We start from the raw sequence: 21,985 nt of genomic DNA, 5'->3' as shown, positions 1-21,985 counted from the left end.
GAGCTACCTTTTTTTTAATATCTACACTCAGTCTGGCTGCCATCAGCAAATATTTATTGAAGTGCTATTCTGTGCAAGGTACTGCCAAGATCGGAGGACCACAACATTCACCGCATGTGATAAAATTGTGGTACAGAGTGATTGAATCATGGTAAGTGGATTTCAAGTTTCACTCATTTCGGATTCGCAAATGTCTGCTGGATATTTGAACAGTGCAATAAACATTGTAAAGATGGTGCTTAACTCTCTTAACCAGATCTTAACTAGGACTAAGATTTAATCTAAAAGTGTCTCCTGCACAGGGCTGTAGTGTCTTGCTCCCAGACAGGGCTCATTAAGTGTTTATGGAGGAGTGACTGAATAGCTTCTCTGGCTGCTGCAGGAATCAGCAAACATCTGTAAATCTTGCTGGGCTAAACTGGAGTATTACTATGTAGAAAAATATATGGTGGTATTGTGTTTATGGTGGGATCAAATTACCCTAAAGTCGTACCATTAAGAGGCATATAACCATATATTCTCCCTGAGAAACTAATCTGCTTATTTTTCTCTTTTTCCTGCAAGACCTCAGCCTTAACTTGTTTTTAATGGGATCTGTATATATCTCTGGAGAGCTGATCACTCTAAATTCTTTATTTTCTAATAATCTCAGAGAAGTGGCTTTCTGTGCCCTGCTGAACTCCTCCTCTCAAAATAAAACAAAACAAGTGAAAAAAAGAAAACAGACCAGGAAACTGAGCATTCTCAATCATTTAACTAGGCAACGTGAAATACAGACCTTCTACAAGCCCTGTCAGTTATTTCTGAAGCATGAAGGACTACTGTAATTATAATTATCCCACCAACTTAAAGATCAGCCTTAAAAAAATTACACAGCATCAAGAACAAAAAAAATGGCAAAAAACAAGAACAATTCTCCAAGAACAATAAAATGGGGAAAAGAATCTTTGATGAAAATTCAGTGAGAAAACTTGATAGATCATTCAGCCTTCCTACCACACCAGATGTTCCCCCCAAATAGATGCTAAGTAAGTCAGTGTGAATCCCCACTTGAGTAAAGGCTAACACAACTTCTGCAGGAAGATCATTGACTCTCACCTAAGTAATGGAAAGTCAAGCGAGGTAGAGATAAATCTAGAAACTAAAATAATATTTACATCCTCTGGGAGCCCTTGTAATAATATACACATACATTCTGTGTCATGTAATATACACATATGTTCTGTGCCTTTGTCTAGATCTTTGGGTAGATCCTGTTTAAATCGCCAAAAATGTTGTTAATTTTAAAAAAATGAAATGGTATCAACCCCCAGTACCTTCATTAAAATAAAGAAAAAAAAAACTTAATTACCTCCTCCCTCCCAAAAAAATAAAAGATAAGCATCTAAAAAAATGAAATGATGGACTGACTTTTCACATTGAAACCCCTCATATGAGAAGCTCCACATCAAGGCACAATCCAAAATAGCTTGCTTAGGTGGCACCCAAATGCCAGTACCCAGGGGAGAAAACACCTCATCAAGAAAAGGTCAAGTCAAACTAGAAGAATAAGACATGGCATATAATTTACCATCTCCCAACTTGACATTTAGTTGTTAGGGAAGTGCCATCGGACAAGACAATGGATAGAAAGGAACATCTTAAAGGGGAAGAATCAAAATGACCAAAATTGTTCAAGAAAGAGAATGACTAGAATATTCCCTTAAGAGCCGGACCATGAGCCCAGTGTCATTATAATGCTACGTTAAATAAAATCTAGTTATTTCTCATGACTAAATGACTTGGGATGGGGACCAAGATGCACTGTTTCCTCAGATTTTCATTTTTAAGACATTTTTCTTCCATCACCACCACCATCATCATCATTCAACATTGAAGAATTAACTGTGTGTTTCATAAGAGCTCAGGAGGTCTACCTGCTGGCACAGTAAGGCTCTTCCTCTGCTGCTTCAAGCTCACATTGTTCTTTCTTTTCTTTGAGAAAAGACCCATTCTGTTTTCGCTGGCAACCCGTCCCTTCCTGTCCTAGGTTTGACATGCTACATGGGACCATATGCCCGAAGCGATTCCAAGTCTACCACATCTTCCCTACTTTTCTCAGTTCCTCTAGGACAGAGCTAAGCGGGTCACAGACTTTCGACAGACACTGATGGAAGTGAAATCAAGTCAAACAGCTCAGTCAGTAGGTTCTCCTTTCATCATTAGGGATGTTTTCCTTTCAGAATCCTCACTCTTCCTTTTCTGGGTCTCAGGCAATGGGAATACCACTGTTCCCATCAAGAATCGTTATGACAAACCTTACAGTTTTGGTTTTTTTTTTCAGACTAGTCATCCTGAGTTTTTCCCTGAAGTCCCTTTGTTTTCCTAGAATTCTTTTGTTTTGTGTTCCTTTGAATAGCCTTAAATAACTGAGCCGTGTGTGTGCCTGTTTACGGTGCTGTCTTCATGCTGTCCACCTGCTTCTCCTTGGAGCTCCTGTTGAGCTCAACGGAGAGTCTCTATACAGAAAGGGTCATTGTGCTGGGACAGATACCCTGCCTGGCACAGTGAAGAGCTCTGGGAAAGGCAGCCTTTATTTTTACTCAAAAAACAATCTGATTAATTATAATGCCCTCATCAAAAACAAAAACAAAAACAAAAACGGCACCTCAAGGAGACAAGCAGAATGAAATGAAAAATGCCTGATGGAGTTTTGGAGTTGCAAAACATATGCACAATATTAATGATCATCTCCAGAAAACTAAAGTTCAGAAAGTAGTCCTTTGCCTCCAAATTGCTGGATTTCTTCTACATCAGACCAGGTGAAACATGCCTGATCCTCCGAGTGTCAGTAAATCCTCTTGCTCCTTTCTCTCTGTCTAAATGTGGTTATTAATTAACTGATTAGTTTTAAGATTTGTTAATTGATTCATCTGTACCTGCTCCCAAACCCTGCTGCTTATTTTAGAAAGGATTTAAGGTGGATTACCACCATTCTTGTAGAAACACAAAGGGACTGTCTTGTTTCGCAGCAATTTTTCACAAAGCCCTTTGTCCCCAAGCTGGACTTCTGCTTCTTATCTTTCTCAGCCAAGAATCAAGGCCTGCTCTTTGGAGATGGGCCCCACTTTTCTCTTCTAGGGCAGCTTTGAAGAATCTGGTTGGCACCGTGGCCAGGACATGCCCTCCTCCCTTCTCTCTCGCTCTGAAGATAAATGGTCTGTAAGGATCTCCTTTGAGCTTAAAACCCCCCACACAGAAAACATCTAATTAAAAAGAAAGACATAAATTTCAGTCAGCTTCCCAGTGGCCTTGCCTAGAAACAATATCAAGTGTCCCCATATTTAAAATGAATCCAAATCATGACAAGACAGATCATGGGCTGGGCTCCTGAGAGCTTGTTCACTGAAACTGAGAAATGAACATTTATCTGTGCATTTCCTTCTTAGCCTGGTTCATTTCACCTATAATAATTCTAGAATGAGGAAGAATTCAAAGAAGATAACTCAGTTGATAAATGTGATCATCTTCCACTTCAAAATGGACATATTCTTTGCCGTATGGCTTGAACCACAGAGTGATTTTTTTTTACCATCCCATAATACTCAGCTGGTGTTTACTTTTTGTGACTTGAATGTTGACAATTATAGATTGAGGGTTTTTTTTTTAAACAGCATATGCTGAACAAGATAAAATATTTAGAACAACTTACTTTGGACTTAGTAATTATGCTACATTCTTTCAGCCCATTTATGACTAAATTAGAACACTTAGTAATGTTTGGAGACAACTCCCACACTTGGTAAGCACCAGGGGAAAAAATATAATTTATTTAATTGGTTTTCATTTGGAAGGGAAATAACCCCATTTCAAGCGTCTCAGTGTTAGAAAAAGGCGCTGTGTATTCCCCATGAAAATACACAGATGCTCATCCATTTGGGAAATTAACATATATCTTCCACAAGGAAACATATGAAGGCTATTTCATTACAGTACAACCATTCCTTTTGCCCACGTATTTTGGCAGAATCACCACCAGTTACCCACTCTTCCCATCACATAGTCTTAATAGAAGCCCTGAACTTCAGACAGAGGTGAGGCTATTAAATCGTCATTGGTTTCCAGAGTCACCATAGACAGACATCATTCATTCAAGGAGCACTTCAGGAATGCCTGCTCTATTATGCCGGGTCGGTGCCAGGTACTGGGATTCTGAGACAAACTAAATGTGGTTCCCCTCTTCAAAGACCTCATAATTTAATGGCAGAGACAAGGAAGAGAATTCACAATTACAGCTCTGTAGAGGAGACGGGGCGCAGAGGGCACCTAAGTCAGCCAGAATGGGAAGAGGAAGCTGCCAGAATGGGAAGAGGAAGCTGCCAGGCAGCTGAGACATATTATGAAGAACAGACGAGGTTTGAGTGAGAAGGGGGAGAGAGGGGCTTCGTGCCACGATGCTCCCCACTCAAAGGCTCAGAAGCAGGAGAATGTGCCCTTGAATCAGCGACTGTGGGGCAAGCCGAGGGGAGAGGGGATTCAGACCGAAAAGTCCGGTGCAGAGGAGATGGTGCCAGGCTTTGCACTTGAACTTAACCTTGCAGGAAGTGGGGGGCTCACGAGGGATTCTGCATTTTCTCTGGTGAACCATCTGGGAGGGCAGAGAGGAGTGGGCCAGAGGGCAGCCTGTGCTATAGGAACCTGAACCAGGACTCTGGCCAAGGGGTGCCGAGATGAGGGCGGACTTGAGTGAGCTTTCAGGGTGGATCACATACATCTGAAGTGTGGGAAATCTGATTTGCAGGAGAGCCTAGGCAGAAAGCTGGAAGGAAGAACAATGATTTGTTCTTTCACTGTGCTGCTCAGGCTGGGCCCTGGGACTACAATGGAGGGACGTATTCTGCTCCAATAATAGATGATTATCCAGCACTTACGGGGTGATCACACCTGGTGCTGAGCATTTTACATAGAAGGGATCAGAACAGGCGACCTTGGCATAGGGATTACTTTGAGCTGAAAGTAAACGAGAAGCAACAGATACAGAAAGAGTTCTCTGCTCTCCTTGTCTGCATAAAAGCAGGACATAAATTTCTCTTCATGACGGTGTCTCCCCACCCTTCCCTCCCCCAGGAAGGGGAGCGCAACTCTGATCTCTGGAGATGCAGAGTCAACACAGAGGTGAGTCTGCACCATCAGAGCTTACTAAAATACCCCTTCTCTTCCATTAGTTCCCCCGTATGTTCCTAGTCACTTCCCCACAATTTCTCATCCTTTGAATCCCCAACCTCCTTTTCTTTGTTAAAATGGTATATAAGCCCTTGAGTCCAACCAACTCTTTGAGTTTCGCTCCTTTGCTGTGAACCCATGTACCTGGAAACAGTAGTAAAAACTCTGTGAATTTTCTCCTTTTAATCTGTCTTTGGTTAGTTTAATTGGTAGGGCTCCAGATGGTCAATCTAAGAGAGGAGAGGAAAAGTTTTCCCTTCCTGACAAATTACATCATCATCTCATTGAATCCTCATTTCTCTCAGTAAGGAAGATCCTACTGTTAATATTATGCAGAAACAAAACTGAGAGATGTTAAGGAGCTGATCCAAGGTCAAGTAGCTGATAAGTAGCAGATCTGGGATAAGGACTCATGCTTATACGAATGGACAGCCCGATTATCTAACTGTTACACTGTAATCCCAACATGATGGAAAGACAGTCTGACAGAGCCAGGTGACACGGAGCAGGGTGCCAGGAAATTCAAATTCTAATTCTGTCCTGTCACGATCAACAGTGAAGTTAACCATGTAAATCTCTGTGTTCTCTGTAGTTCAGATATTAAGGTCATTGCATGAAATAAAGTATGACTGGATTATGGGCTGAATTTTTGTCCCATGCCCCAAAATTCATGTGCTAAAGTCTTAATCTCTAGTATTTTAGAATATGACCTTATTTGGAGACAGAGTCTTTAAAGAAGTTGTTACATTGTAAGAAGGTAATTAGGGTGGGTCCTAATCTGACTGGTGTCCCTATGAGAAGAGGAAATCGTGACACAGATTTATGCAGAAGGAAGATCAGAGGAAGACACAGTGAGGAGACAGCCATCTACATCCCAAGGGGAGCAGCCTCAGAAGAAACTAACCCTGCGATTCTTGCTCTCAGACTTCTAGCTTCCAGAATTATAGCAAAATACGTTTCTGTTGTTCAAGCCACTCGGTCTGTGGTACTTTGTTATGGCAACCCCAGAAAACTAACACAATCATATAATCTATCTGGGTCTTATCAACGCACAGTTTTAAAATTCCTATTATGTCCTAGGTACTATTCTAATGTTTTTCATCTGTCTTGAAATAGCAATGATTCCAGTGCTCCCATGGTGAGCCCAGAAGCTAAACCACAGATATTTAAAATCTGTGGTTCCAAGAAAATGAAACAGAAGTCCTTTCAGTTCTGTTAAATGCCAAACACTCACGGATGCAGGCCGAGTGGGGCCGCAGGGGCGGCATTTTGACTCAGTCATTAACCAAGGTAAGTAGGTGGTCAATTGCTTTAATTTGAAAGAAGAAAGGCCAGCAGATGACCTAATTTTGAGCAGGGGAATACTTCCTCCTTTGTGAGTAACTCAACTGCTTTAGGCTTAACTAAACTACAGTGACCAAATTGGTCACATTAATACTGTTTACCCAAACTCAAAACCCTAAGCAGGCACTGAGGGAGGCCCCAAGGAGAACCGTCTTTTTTTTTTTTTTCAACCCATACACTTATCATTCACTGTCTTTTATTTTTCATTGATTTATTTCTGTTTTTTTTTTGTGTGTATGTACAGCATGATGTCCCAGTCATGCATAAATATGCATATATTCGTTATAGAGAAGGTAAACAGGGGGTAAACTGAACTCCCAGCTTATGGACAAAGCTTAGGTGGAGGAGACTCAGGAGAGGGTTAAGGGGGAGCAAAGGAGAGCCACTGGGGGGATCTAACTGAAACAGGGGCAAAAGATGGAGAAATACATGGTAGCTGCTGCAGGAGAGAAATTTAAAGAAATGGTGAAGAGATACTTAGAAAGATTTTTGGTGTGATATGGGATATATATTTTCTTTCATCTCTTTAATCTTTTCTGCAGAAACATTATTAAAACTTCCTTGTTAAAGGTTGTGCTGGCTCTTTGCCTGTTTGCTCTAAGCCCGTTCCCTGCCTGTGCTCTCTCTACCTGACTCTTGCGAGCAGTGATTCCCAGGCTCACTTGACCACCAGCTCTGTATTAGGTTTGCCGGTTGGAGGCACTGCTGGAGATTGGAGTTTGGGAGGAAAGGAGGAGCCAGGGTATTTCCTGCCCTTTTCCTCTGTTTCAGGAGGCATGCCCGCAGCAGCTGCAACTCCTGTGTGGCTCCAACTCATGCCCAAATAGGCTCCTTATAATCATAGGGTCTACCGAGTGACCCCAGCTCCGGGGCTCAGGAAGCAACACCTTTTTCATTTATTCCTCCAGCCTGACGGATGGGTATTGGCTTCCCAGTTGCTAATTTTGGAGATGACTCATCTACCTAGGGTATTCTTGCAGTTCCTCCAACACCTTTGTGATGAATTCCCTGTGTTTGATACCCTCCCTTTAATAACCCTGGTGTGGATTTTGTTCTCCTGGATGAACTCTGATTGATACAAAGGAGAGGCATCTTTTCTCCTCTCCTGTTTCTATAATGAGGATTTCCCTAATATGGGCTTGGTCTGTCTTTGCCCCTTTATTTTTTCCACACCTGCGACTATGGTGTGAGGAATCTGATTATAATTTTGGAAGAATCACTGGGCCCATTGGATCAGCTCTGCTGCTGCTTTCTGGAGTGAGCCTTCCAAGAGAGTACAGTGTCTCTCTGCAGTGAATGTCTTGTCTGGGCAGGCCTGCTCTGGTCCAGCAAGTGCCTGCCTGTGAGCATGTATGACTAATTTCAGCCCATTTGACCGCCAGACCTACAGCTTCATTTTCCAGCCTGGTCTCTAGCAGTAACAAAGGGAATTCCATTTGTTCCACCTTTGTTTTACTTTTAAACGGTCTGAAGTGGATTGTAGGCAATAGTATTTTGTAAAAGATCCCCAAGTGATTCCAGGGTGAAGCCAAGGTGGTGAAACACAAGACCATGAAGTTTAAAGAGATAATGTTTACTGAGCAGGGGAGTGAAATGATGGTATTCATATTTTAAAAAGACAGCCTAGGGATCGACTCCCAGCTCCTTCATGCACTGACAGTGTGAGGTTTGACAAGCAACTTGATCTCTCCAAGCCTGTTTCAGCATCGGAAATAAGATTAATGCCAGCGCAGGGCTCACAGAGTGGCTGTGAGGAGCAGCAATCCCACACCACACCTCGTGTGTAGGAAGTTCTCCCTAAGTGTCAGCTGTGCTGTGTCAAAAAACTGCACCGCAGACCGCCGTCTGCACCCAAATGATGCTCCTCTCCCTGCCTAGGTGCACCTCTCCATAGCACCAGTCTGTTCTGCCTTTCCACTATTTCTTTCTTCAAATAAAAAAGGCAAGCATGGTGGGGAGGGTATAGCTCAGTGGTAGAGTAAATGCTTAGTAAGCACAAGGTCCTGGGTTCAATCCCCAGTACCACAATTAAAATAAATAAATAAACAAACAAACAAAAATACCTTCCTTCCAACAACAACAAAAAGGCAAGCACTAAAAATTTGAGGAAAATATATTCCACACAAACAGGTACACGAGAAAGGGATCCAGGCTCAACACGAGGAACAGCTATGTAAACTTACACTCCAGTAGCACATTTTAACTGAAATGATATTTTAAAAGGGAGAATCTCCAAATTGGCTGAACACATACATAAAGGCCATTTGAACAGAGCGGTACCTCAGTCCAGATGGATTTCCTTTTATCTTATTTGTATTGCCTGCCTGATCAGATATTTCTTCCCTCTGCTGGTTGCACAGTTTTAAGTCATTTGTTTTTGTTACCTACACACTATAAATTTGGGGCATTTCGTTTGAGACACTGTGGCCTTTAAAAAGAAGGTAACTTGTTTTTCCCAATATCCTAATTTGTCATCCGTAAAGACAACAGACAAGATAGTCTTTAAGAGACAGATGTTAAGAGATGAATTATTGATCAAACCATAAACAAATTGGAAGATGAAATGCATTTGCTAAATCAATTTTATTTTAATCTTTTCCAAACTTTTCATCCTCCAAACCTAGAGATGTGTCAGTAATAGAGATAAATGCTGTTTACGCAGGTAGGACCAACTGGAATAATTAGAGGCCATATTTTTCAAGGCAGTGGTTTCTAATACCAAGATCTCCTTTTATGACTTCCCATCCCCATGGGCCCTGTGTTTTGAAAAAACAAACACACCGAACTGCATTTATCAATATTTAATTTATCTTCCCATTTTTTATTAATCAAAGTCATCCATTTCTGCCAACCAGAACATCCACTGGGTATGAGATAACTTGGGCTACTACATGAATTGCTATAATTCCAGCTAAAAGCAAGAAAATATTTGAACAGAAACCATCTTTAATCTGAAAACAGATACTGTGTTTTCTCCCCCAGCATGAAGGATGGGGGTGACAATCTTGACACTCAGGGCCCTTTAGTGTTTGGTTCCAACCTTTGATAGGTAGAATGGTTCCCCCAAAATGTCCATGCCCTATTCTCTGGAACTTGTGTTTCATCACAAAAGAGAATTAAGGTTGCAGATGGAATTATGGTTGCTAATCAGCTGATTTTGAGGTGAGGAGATGATCCCGGGTTGTCCAGGTGGGCCCAGTATAATCACAAGTGTCCTTAAATGTGGAAGTGGGAAGCAGAAGGGCCAGTGTCAGTGATGTGATGTGATGTGATGTGATGTGATGTGATGTGATGTGATGTGATGTGATTTGATGTGAAAGACTCAACTGGCCATTGCCGGCTTTGAAGATGCATGGGGCCAGGAGCCAAGGAATGTTGAGCAGCTTCTTGCTGGAAAAGTCAAGAAACTAGATTCTCCTTTAGAGCCTCCAGTAAGGAAAACAGTCCTGCCAACACCTTGATTTTGCCCAGTGATACCCATTCCAGGCTTTTTGCCTCCAGAATCGTAAGGTAATATATTTATGTTACCTCAAACCATCAATGTGTGGCAATTTGTTACAGCAGCCAGGAAAACTACCACTTAATCTCTTTCCCCAGATCATTGACCTCTAGTCCCCTTATGAGTCCTGTGCTCTGGGCAAAGTGACCTCTGCAGGGTGCCTGGCCATGTCTCCTACCTACTTCTGCATCCTTGGTTGTGCTCTCCTCCATAGGATGTCCTGACACCTCATTTCAGCACAGGCAAATCCCGCCCATTTTTCAGGATGCAGCTCCGATGCCTCCATAGCCACAGGCTCTATTTGTCTCACATCTGCCGGATGCATGCAAGCTCCCCCTCCTTCCGTCTCCTGCAGTGCTGAAGCCTCTTTCCCTGTCCTGGCACTTACTGCATTTTCTCTGGAAATAAAGTTATTCGTGCATGTATTACATCTTCCCTACTGGATTTTAAGTTCCTTGGTGACAGGGCTAGTGTTTGATTCATCTCTAAATCTTCTACAATGCCCAGCCCAACACATTAATGTCCCCATGAACTTAACACATAATCATAGTCCTTTATGTGTGTGTATATGTATACATGTATTTACGTGTGTGTGTGTATATGGATGTGCTTATTTGTAAATGACATTGTAGAACAACCCTATGGCCTCATAAGAATCAAATAAAAAAGAAAACCAAGGTTTTTCACTAGCTGCCACATAAATATTAAACATTCCAGGCACATCTGTGTTTTAGGAATAGCCTGAGCACTTGTCCCATCACTTGTCCCACTACGAAATGGATGTTGAAGAATGGATGAGTATGGGGAGGTATATTCCTTGATTGAGGAGATATGTGGTAAGAGTGGAGAGCTGTACCCAAGACACATCTGTGTTCGTGCAAAGGAGCTAAGCAAATAGAAGAACGTTAAGGTCCACGAGCAGCATGTTTTTTGAATTTTATCTTTTATTGAAGTGTAGTTGATTTACAGTGTGTGTAAGCTTGCAAAGCTTTTCAGTTATACCTATACAAACATATATTTTTGATTCTTTTGGATTCTTTCACATTATATGTTATTACAAGAAATTGAGTATAGTGCCCTGTGCTGCACAGTAGGTCCTTGTTGTTTGATCTATTTTATATAATGCGTATCTGTTCATCTCAAACTCCTAATTTAGCCCTCCTCCCTCCCTTCCCCTTTGGTAACCACAGTTTGTTTTCTATGTCCATGAGTCTGCTTTTGGTTTGTTTTAAGTAGAATTTGTATTTTTCTTTACAGCCCACATATAAGTGATATCATATATTTGTTTTTCTCTTACTTCACTCAATATGATAATCTTTAAGTCCATCATGTTGCTGCAAATGGCATTATTTCACTCCTTTTTATGACTGAGTGATATTCCATTAAAAAATTAAACAAATAATGATAGTGTATAGAGTTGAACATAGAATTTCAGTTAATATTTTAATATGAGGCATGAAATAAATTTAATTTGAGGGGTAGGTGGCTGCAGGCAGACCTCCTGTAGATAGAGGTTCAGTCTCCTGAACCATTCGAGGTATTTCAATGGAAAAGTTTGAGAACACGGTATTAAGGAATTACTCAGTAAAGCATTCTTAGGTCATTTCCCCCAAGTAGTAATTTCCTTGAATAATCTTATATAATATGGCTTTATTGTCTAAATTTTATCTCTAGCCCTGAAAATGTAATGTGTTGTCTAATAAATATTTGTACTGGGTTAACAAATGTGTATTTCCCAATAAATAATGAGACTAGAATGTCATCTGCCAATTGACATAGACACATAAATGCCGTCCCTCTGATGTGTAATTATTTACTGGGCAATTAAGGAAGATTAAATACCAAAATGAAGATGACTTCACATGCAGAGGAGTTTTTTCCACTTTTACTCTCCATGTATTAACTGGCGCATTGGGTTGGTTTTACCTAAACCCGACTTTGCCTCCTTCTCATCTGCAAAACCAGGATCATTTGTCCACTATTTATAGGTTCATCTCCAACTGGTTTATATCCTTGGTGCTGTTCTAGCTCTGAGCTTATTCCCCAGTGTTGATATTGGAGGTCTTTATGGGGTTGTTTCAAATACTTGGCTTCTAGCTAGAGTCTCATTTCGGATGCTCAGTGTCATGTTTTTCCCCCCATGTCTGGGTCCCTGCCAGTAGAGTTCTAGCTGATTGATTGTGGGGTGGGGGGACAGTGAGGAAGGGGGTCTGAGACTGGAGTCTAGTTGTATCTATTATCATATCTCATGGTAACAAGGCTTTTCTACAGGAAGTGTATCTCAGAGTGAGCAAATAGCTTCTGTCACTGAAGAAGATCTCTTCCTTACATAAGAATACCAGCTAAGAAATGTACAGGCAATGGTAAAATCAGAAAGTCACCATTTTCTTACCTCTAATGAAATCTCCTTTTCAAGCAAGAATTATCAATGTGTGCTAAAATCATTAAGTGAAAGACTGATGAGGAACTGGACTACTAACACGGTACTACCGTATCACCCATAAGATGCTGCTTACAAGCAGGAAAACGTAACTTTAAAATGTAGGCATCCAACTGCCACACTTCACCTTGGTGATCTATCTCAGCTTAGAATACTGGGAACCAATCTGCCTTGTCTGTGAAGTGTTCTACCAGAAATTTAACTTGCATCTAAATCAAGCCTTTGGATTACATTATAGGAAACGGGGAAAAGTAAACGTTAAATGACATCATGAAGAAATCATTAGACAAACTCAGAAAATGGAACATTCTGCAGGACAGATCTTTTCAATCAGTCAATGTCATGAAAAAAAGAAGGGAGTGTTTTGGGTTTTCTTCTAGATGAAAAGAAATTCACAGACATAATAACCAATGCAATGGGTGATTCTTTCATGGATCCCAATTTGAATAGCTGCAGATAACACATTGTATCTGTATCTGAGTATCTGTCTTAGTTCTGCTGCTGTAACAAAGTACAATAGTTTTCCCTTGTCTGCAGGGCATGTGTTCCAAGACCCCCAGTGAATACCTGAAACTTTGGGTAGTATTGAACCCTATATATACTATGTTTTCCCCTGTACATACTACCTATGATGAAGTTTAATTTATAGATTAAGCATAGTAAGAGAATATCCAAACTGCCAACATCACTACTCTCATGTTTTGAGCCACTGTTAAGTAAAATAAGAGATACTTGAACAAAAGCACTGTGACAGAGCAATGGTTGATTTTATAATCCAGACAGCTGACTAATGGGTGGGATATAATAGACAAATTGATGACTCACGTCTCTGGTTGGGTTGAGCAGGGCAGGGGAAGAGGAGGGTGGGTGATTTCATTACATTATTCAGCGTGGTGCACACTTTAAAACTTATGAATCGTTTATTTCTGAAATTTTCCATTTAATATTTTTAGACCACGATTGACCACAGGTAACTGAAACCGTGAAAAGTGAAACAGTGGATAAGGGGTCCGGGACTACTGTACCACAGACTGAGTGGCTTCTAAACAATAGAAATCTATTTCTCACAGTTCTGGAGGCTGGAGGTCTCAGATCAGGGTGTTAGCAGGGTCGGATTCTGGTGAGGTGCCTCTTGTTCCAACATGTCCCCACATGGAGAACAGAGAGAGGAAGCAAGCTCTCTTGTGAACCTTACAAGGACACTAATCCTATTCATGAGGGCACCACCCTCATGCCTCATCTAATCCTATCTATCTCCCCCAAGCCCACCCCCTGATACCATCAGATAGTGGGACAGGATTTCAACATATGAATTTTGGAGGAACACAACCATTCAGTCCACAACAGCATCAGACCACACCAACGAGTTATTGTCAGGTTTGTTAGATGTGACCCTTATCTTGGGCTTGTGTAGGCAAATGTCCTTATTTCCCACACATGAAATACTTAAAGATGACATATTATGATGTAATTTGCTTTAAAATACTTCAGAAAAAAATAAAACATGGTGACATGTTAACAATGGCTATACATTTAGGTTATGGCTACATGAGTGGAATTACATGATTCTTTTTACATTTTTGTCTCTTTGGTGATTTTCAAAGTGTGAAACTTACTAGAAATGCAAATGCTAGGGCCCCACCCTGGACCTCCTGAATCAGAAACCCTGGGGAGAGATGGCCACAATGGTGTTTGGCAAGCCCACCAGGATGCTCTGATGCACTCTAAACTTTGAGAATCACTGCCTTAGGGCATGGTGCAGTTAGGGAAGAGTGGATGGTAAGAAAAATATTAATCTGGCAGTGTGATGTAATTACTGAGATGAAATATAAGATCAGAAATTTGTCCATGTATGTAGACATGGGAAGTGTAGATAAGGAGCCAGGCTCGGTAAACCAGGTACCAGCGGGTCTGAGTGGTCACTGCAGCATGATGGGAGGCACCTGTCCAGAGCCCTAGCCAGATGTCACAGACCACATGGCCTGGCTGTCTCTTCTTCATCAGGAATACCTGGCTCTGTCATAGCAGCTCCTGCCGGTGTGCTCGTTCTTCTAAGGCAGGTCCTTTCTAGAGATTTAGTCCTGCTCCTAACAACGGTGTTGGCAGAGGGTGCAGTGTTGAATGACTATCTGCTCAGTTGCAGAATACTGTTTATTCTCCACTTCCCATTATCATGTTCTGCTAGGATGTGTCTGGGGATGTTCTGTGACCCTGCGCCAGGCATCAAACACCTGGGGTGGATTAACCACTCCACACCACACCATACTCTGCAGGCTGGACTAGACTAACCCCAATACTTGTTATCATGGTAGGCTGTCCTGGTGCCCTCCTCACCCCCATCTTAGGGAAGAAGAAAGCAATCATTTCTGGTACATTTCATCCCACTTCGATTAACTAGCTAATCTCGGACTTGTCCCAGGCTTATCTAATGAATTTTAGCTCACATTTAGGCACAGAATATTACAATGCTCCATTAAAAAAGGGCTTCATATATCAAGTGTCACTAACAAACTTTTTCCCTTCATTTACCCCAACTCTTATATCCGGCTTTCTCTAGAACAATATTTCCCCAAATATGTTTGTAAAAGATGCTATGTATAAAAATGGTCTGTAGTTGAAGACTTCTTGGAAGTACTAGATGAAACACATTTAATCAAGTTTATTTCATACAGAACGTCTCAGAGCCTCTACTCCATTAAAAGCCATTGTAAATTTCCACATTGGGCCAGTATAGAATGAATCCTTTTGTAAGCATCCTTGCCCATAGAATGCATGAGGAGTAAAGTTTATGCCTCAAAGGGACATGTTTTAGAATATGTTTCTTGAAAGATTAATGGGTAAAGTCTTGTGAAAAATTTAATCTATAAATTAAGCATGCAGGGATAAAAGCTTTTCTTAAAGTTGTGACACTGAGAACATTGTTTCTAGGGTTTATAGCCACAAGCATATGATAGTCTAAAACAACGGCAAATTCCTTCCCTGACAAGAGCGTTGAGGATCTAAGTTTTCAAAACAACTAACTTTTGCAGGAGGCATGAACAGAAAATTCCAGAGGTGGAGCTGTAGCTGCATACAGTTCCAGAATTCAATGTGAAAATTGCCTCTGACAGTCATGCAATGTGTGTATTGGGGGAGGAGGGCCTGCAAACGAGAGCTCTGTGGCTGACCAGAGTCGGAGCTCATCCTGGGCCTACAGCAGGATGTAAGGTTCCCTTTGTTTTCAAATGCTGCACCTTGCTTTGCTTGGGCTTATGGAAATATATAGTTACAGCTTTAAAATTTTGGCTTTTGGTCTAACATAGTGTATACCTTATTATAGAATCTTGTGAGATATATGCCACTTGGATAATGTTAATTTAATCATTAATTTTTTTTAGCTCTCTCTCTCTTTTTAAATTTTTTTCCCAGAAAACTTGAGACAAGTGTCAGATATAAAAAGCCTTGAATGCTGTCATTTGGGGCTGGAGAATAGGCCAAATGAACCCTGGATTCTAAGTCTTAACAATGAAGTAATAATTTCTCTCATCAACACCGAATAATTTTGGCTCTTTTTACCAGACAATAGCTTGATTGCATTGCTAGGTTTCTTGACTTAAGGAGCAAGAGGACAACAGCAAAAAATGGGCCAAGAAGAAAGCTCTAGGCTGGAAGCTGAAGGCCAGGATGTCTACGAAATTAACTGTAAGCACCCATGGACAGTTTTCTCAGGCTTTAACTGCCAGTGAGAATGAAGAGGTCCAGGGGCTGTTAGCTTAGGCAAAGTTACTGGAGAGTTCTGCAGACAGTTTCTAAAGAAAACTTAGCAAATACAGCTCAATTCTGATATGAATTGCATTCTTCCTGGAGGGCACAATGTGAAGTAATTATGGTCTTGAACCTTTAACTAAAGTAAATATACTTGAACACCTTCTTTGCCAGGCACCATGCTAGTAGGCACTGGGAATTCAACAGTGAGCAAGGCTCACGGAGAAGCTCACAAACCAGCAACCACTGAGGCTCCTGCTGAGTGGGGTAAACAAAACAAAGGAAAAAGAGTGTTACCGTAACTTCTAACAGCACCTTTAGATTAAATGGTCATGGAAGACCTCTAAGGAGATGACTTGGAAGGTGTGGGTGGAAGGAGGAAGGGTTAGATATCCAAAGAGCTAGGGGGTAGAGGATGGATAACATTCCAGGCAAGGGTATAGCTAGGGCAAAGACCCAAGTGATAAGAGTTTGACACGTTGTATAAACAGAAAGAAGTCTTGGGTGTTGAAAGCACAAAGAACAATGAAGAGTTCCAGAAGATAACACTGGAGGGGCAGGCAGAAGCCTGAGCGCGGAGGACAGCGGAAGACATAGCAAGGGTTTTACTCTGGGGTAATGGATCTGGACTTTTGAGCTCTGGAACACTAAGGGAATAAATATGTGTTGTTCTAAGCCACCATGTTATAGCAGTCATAGGAAATTAATACACCTAGGAAGAAGGCTGTATCTGCCTTCCTCCTAACCCAAGTGAGAGAAACAGGGCTGTCACGTGATGGGTGCAGTTTAATCCATAACACAGTGGAGTCATCATTGACTCAGTGCCTGGTTGTCAGCACTGTTTTTCTAAGAACTCATTTTCCTTAGTTCATCAGATTTCCTTAGGTGTGATCAGATTAAGGATTAATACATATTAACGTAATTCATGAGAGAGATATAAACCACACGACCAATTTATTGGTTTATTCATGGAAGTAGAAATACTAAATGTGCCCACTTAGCCAGATGAGCAGCTAAATGCTCTTTGATCTTGCTTGGAAAATGTAAAACCAGAATGACGGCTACTGGCTGATCGCCATGTCTAATACTACCAAATCTTACAGCCTGGTGTACTCATCTCCCTGTGATGAGAACATGTACATTGGTCAGACAGGTCCCCACTCTCCTGACTACGCTGGGACATTCCGGCCAATTTTGACCCATAGGCACTACCTTTCTAGGGTCCTTGAAGATCATTATCATGCTGTTTTGACAATATTCCTTCCAATGTGCTGCAAGGATTGAATGTCAACTTGTATCATCTCCTTTGAAACAGTAGTCTCACCAGGAACGCTTACTCCGCCTCTTCATTCACTCCCTGATTCATTCATGAAACATCATTCAGTACTTACTAAGTGCTAGACATTGCACAAGATTTTAGACACCAAGATAAGTATGATAAAGGCCCTATTTTCCAGGAATCCTATGGTATTTTAGTGGATTAAAAACTTCTGGATATTTCTTCTGTAAATAGCTTTATCTCACTCATTTCTTGGGATTTCATGACCTTCATTTTTGCAAGTAACATTTCCTTACCCCCATTGCCAAATTTAAGGATGGTCCAATTGAAGGCCTATAAACCAGTCAAATCAATGGAAAATCCTATCATCTGGACAATTTTAGACTATTTTATCAAAGTATTAACATTTCACAAGTCTAGTGTGACAAAGAGCCTAACATTTAAACAATCTCAGTGATGTTAACATTCCTGCAAAACAGAGGAGAGATGGTAGTGGCCACCTGTCCAATTTGGAAGGAAGGGATCTGGGCACTGGGCAGTCCCTTCCAACCTGTAGTTTTACTTTATCATGATGATTCACATGGTCATTGAGTGCAACTTACTTTAATTTTCTCAGGCCCCGAACTCAAGACTATTTAGGAAATCGTAAAATCACAAGCATGCCATCCACTCGAGCTGACATACCTAATTCATTGCAGGTCTAACCAACAAGCTTCTGGCTCTCGAGCTATCGGGATTCTTCACCATCAGTTCCACAGAAAGACCATGCTCTGTAAACTTCCCTTCTTGGTTTGCTGTGGTATAAATCAAGTCTGAAAGTTAATATAAACTAGAAACTAGTATACTATGAAAGACTAGTGGAGGAGTGATTTTCCTGGTTGACCCAGAACAAGTCACTCACCTCTCTTGGGTCCAGTTTCCTTGTTTGTAAATGTTAGTTAAATTTTATGTCTTTAGTTTTTTTTAGTCCTAAAATTCCACAGTTCTTTGAGAATCTCGGGAAAACATCACCACAAAAAGTTAAAGTTCTTTGGCTTGTTTGTAAGGAATCACATCCATTTTACAGAAATCTTTCAGACAAATGCCATTTTGAGTAGCTTATCACAATGTCGTAACTTTACACTCTACAGCAGATATCGTCCCTGCTCTTATGAAGCAAAGTGGTCAGTGGAAGCAGAGGCACCATTAAATGCAGACACATAAAACCCACAACAACTTTTATGAAACAAGTTCTTTATTCCAATTTTATATTTACAAAAAGACAAAGAACAGGGAGTAGGGAGGCAGGAGTGATGTGAGGTCACACTCAGACAGCAGAGGTAGAGGCCATAGCCAACAAGAATGGGTCAGATCGAACTTCCCTGCTATTATTGATAACAGCAATGAACAAAAAGAAGTCCAAGCAGGGACCAAAGGCTTCAGTTACAAGGTCAGTCTGTCTGGGGAGAGTCAGACGGTCTGCCCAGTCTGTGTGCATGAGGAGGAATAAGGCTCAGGTCAGTCTATTGAGGTCTTGGCTCTGGGTAGACTGGGGCCCTTCTCTTGGAAGGTCTGGGCCGCCCTCTCCAGGGAACATAGGGGCTGGGGGGACGATACCGGGGAAAACCTCTGTGAACCACAGTGAGCCGCTGCTGGTAACAGGTTGATGGCAAGGGGAGCATAGGTGGCTGGGGGTCCAACACAAAGTCAGGTTGGAAAGCAAATTCTGTCTGGGGAGTTGGGGGAGCACCTGAATAGAAATGGTTTAAGAATTGATTTGACTGGAAAGGATGGTCTGAAGGAGAATAGTCATCTTGGGGACAGGGCAGGAATGGGGGCGTCAGCTGATGAAAGGGATTGGGACCAGGTTGTGGGGGCAAGTGTGGGAACAGGGGTGGGCGGGGAGATGGCCTGGGAAGCAGGGGTTGGCGCCTGGGCAGAGGCAAGGGTGGTGGTGGAGGGAAGGCCAGTTGATCTCTGCTGGCCTGGGGCTGCCTCTCAAATCCCTGGCGAGGTCTTCCTCTGGTTGGACCACCCCTGATCAACTGGCCCACCAGCTGCCGCTTGGGGAGCTCTACCCCCCAGGCGTCAGCCACGTGGGCCAGCAGCAGCTGGGAGAGATGCCGGTGCGCGGTCTCGTTCCAGTGCACCCCGTCCTCCTGCAGGTGCCTGTCCACGTGGCGACGGAAGTGGAAATGCAAGTCCAGCACATCAAAGCCGTGCTTCTCAGCCTCCACAGAGCTGTAGAAGTTGGCTTCCATCACTCTGTTTTTCATGAAGGAGGAGGCCGAGGCCTGGAGTTCAGGCGGGAGGACGGGCGCCGTGATGTTGTCGCCCACGGGCATGGCCGTGTTCCACACCAGGAGGCACGACTTGGGCAGCACCTGGCGGAGGAGCCCAAACAGGCTCTCCAGGTTCCGCAGGTAGCTCGGCCAGGAGTCCTCCCCATACCTGCTGATGTCCCAGAGGCAGGAGTTCATGATGACCAAGTCCGGGACGTGCTCCTCCGCCTGCAGCTTCTCCAAGATGCCCTTGAGGTAGTCCGAGTAGACGCGCGTCAGGAAGTAGAAGCGCACCTTGTGGTGGCCGGAGCAGAACTCGCGCTCCTCGCGGTAGTTGGTGCCGTTGTGCCCGTGGCTCTTCCGGCCTCCATGCACCAGCTTGTCCTGTTCGAAGCTGTCCTCCCCCTTGGCCCGGAGCTGGTTGTGAGTGAGCAGGCAGTCCTTCTGCAGCAGGAGCACCAGGTCCTTGTACACAGCCCTCTGGACCGAGTCCCCCAGGATGACCACGAACTTGTTGTGGAGCAGCTGCTGCACTTCGGCGGTCAGCAGGTGGACCATGACGCCCGGCGCGCGCCGCCTAGCTCCTTCCTTTCACTCGGTGGGTCTGCGGAAGGCTAGGACAGAAGGAGACGGCGGACGCGAGGGACCCACCTCGGGCCGGCACAGTGTGGGGAGGGCTGTGGGGAGACGGGGACAGAGCTATGGCCTGGGGCACTTGCAGGGCAGGGCTCCACTCCCTTCAGCCTGGGAAGAGGGGAGCCTGGAGCCAGAAGCCCTGGTTGGTCAGGCCGCAGCTGATGCCTGAAACTTGACTCCGAACACCCTGGAAACGCAGGTTCCCTGAGGCCAAGCGGGGCATCTCTCTCCCTACACCGGCCTGAAGGTAGCCCAGATGTCTGACAAGTGCAGCATGGTTGGGCAAACTCTTCAGCTATTAAATAATGAGGACTGTCATTAAGGAAGAATGTGTAGAATAGGGATACACCCGTTAAGTCGAGGAAGTTACATACCATAGGTGTGCCCCACATCACTGAAACTGTGTTAAAGAGATATGCATAAATAACATTGAAAGAAAATATGCAAAACCAGCTTGGAATAGGACAGTAAGATTATAGATGACTTGGCCTTACCCTCTTTTTCTAAGTACATTTTATATAGTTTTACATCAGTTTTAATAACTTGAAAAGGATTTAATGAAATGCAACAGGCACCGTAAGGAAGAGTACCTATGCCAGGTCTGAAAACATTATAAAAACAAGATTTCTTGAACAAGGAAGCAGCTGTTTCTTATCAACAGGACTTGTAAAAAAATAAATAAAATTGGAAATAATTCACACTGTGTGTTCAGTAATAGTCGTCTTCCATTTGAAGGAGATCGGAATATGCCACCCCCAAATATATGCTACTTTGGCATAAGAAATATTTTGAGCTGAAGGCCACCAAGAATCAAAAGATGCAAGACAAGCCGTCTGCCCTCCCTTTATGTACCTAAAAGGAGGGCATAAATTTCCCTTTGAGGAAGGTGCCCCTTTCCCCCACCAAGGAGAGAAGAATCAAGGAAGAAGACAGGGAATTGTCACCATCGAGATGAGTGTGCATAAACAGACCTGACTAAAATAGCCCTTATTTTCCATTCGTTCCCCCATATATCCTTTCCCCATAATTTATCCTAGTCAATTCCCCACAATTTATCGTCCCTTGAAACTCATACCTTTTGTTCTTTGTTAAAATGGTATATAAGCCTGAGTCTAACTGCCTCTTTGAGTTTCATTCCTTTTCCATGAACTCTTGTGCACATAAATATTAATTTAGGCTTTCATGCATTAGTAAACACTTTAATAGGTGTGGGATAGCTATTGTTAAATTACACATTTGGTTTTTAAAAGATACACTATTTGTGGTTTTAAATGGGTACAAGTACACAAATGAAAACATGAAAGTGGATAGAATGTAAGTGTTCCCCTAAGAGAACAGTTGAAAATATTGGCTTATTTGAATCTTCATTCAAATGTTCTTGGTATCAGCTAAAAAGCTTAAAGACAGGATTTAGCTCACTGTGGTACAACAAAAGGAAACATAATTAAAGCTAACTACAAATCTCTTTGAGGCTCAGGCATGTTCACTTGTTCATATTAATTTATTCATTCTATTCACACTTAATAAATATCTACTAAATGCTCCACGTGGGGAATAAATATAAAAATGAGTAAAACCTG

General features: G+C 42.4%; 1 protein-coding gene across 6 annotated transcripts in view; it reads right to left on the bottom strand.

Annotated features, from left to right (window-relative positions):
• Positions 1 to 21,985, bottom strand: part of PCED1B (PC-esterase domain containing 1B) — a 140,347-nt gene that overhangs the window by 10,691 nt on the left and 107,671 nt on the right. For 4 of the 6 annotated variants that reach the window (XM_014564008.2, XM_032492672.1, XM_006190310.3 and 1 more), the window contains one exon: positions 18,725 to 20,446. The exons of 1 other annotated variant lie outside the window; for it this stretch is intronic. In XM_014564008.2, the coding sequence (XP_014419494.2) occupies positions 19,011 to 20,327 (1,317 nt within the window). In that variant the 5' untranslated portion in view covers positions 20,328 to 20,446 and the 3' untranslated portion in view covers positions 18,725 to 19,010. Of the gene's footprint in view, positions 1 to 9,184; positions 10,444 to 18,724; positions 20,447 to 21,985 lie in introns of those variants that run through there. One more of the 6 variants, XR_004324445.1, reaches the window with a different exon arrangement.

The sequence above is a fragment of the Camelus ferus genome, chromosome 12 (genome assembly GCF_009834535.1).
Source record: "Camelus ferus isolate YT-003-E chromosome 12, BCGSAC_Cfer_1.0, whole genome shotgun sequence".
Taxonomy (NCBI): Eukaryota; Metazoa; Chordata; class Mammalia; order Artiodactyla; family Camelidae; genus Camelus; species Camelus ferus.
The sequence above is the reverse complement of the archived record's forward strand: the minus strand, read 5'-3'. Positions and strand labels throughout refer to the sequence as shown.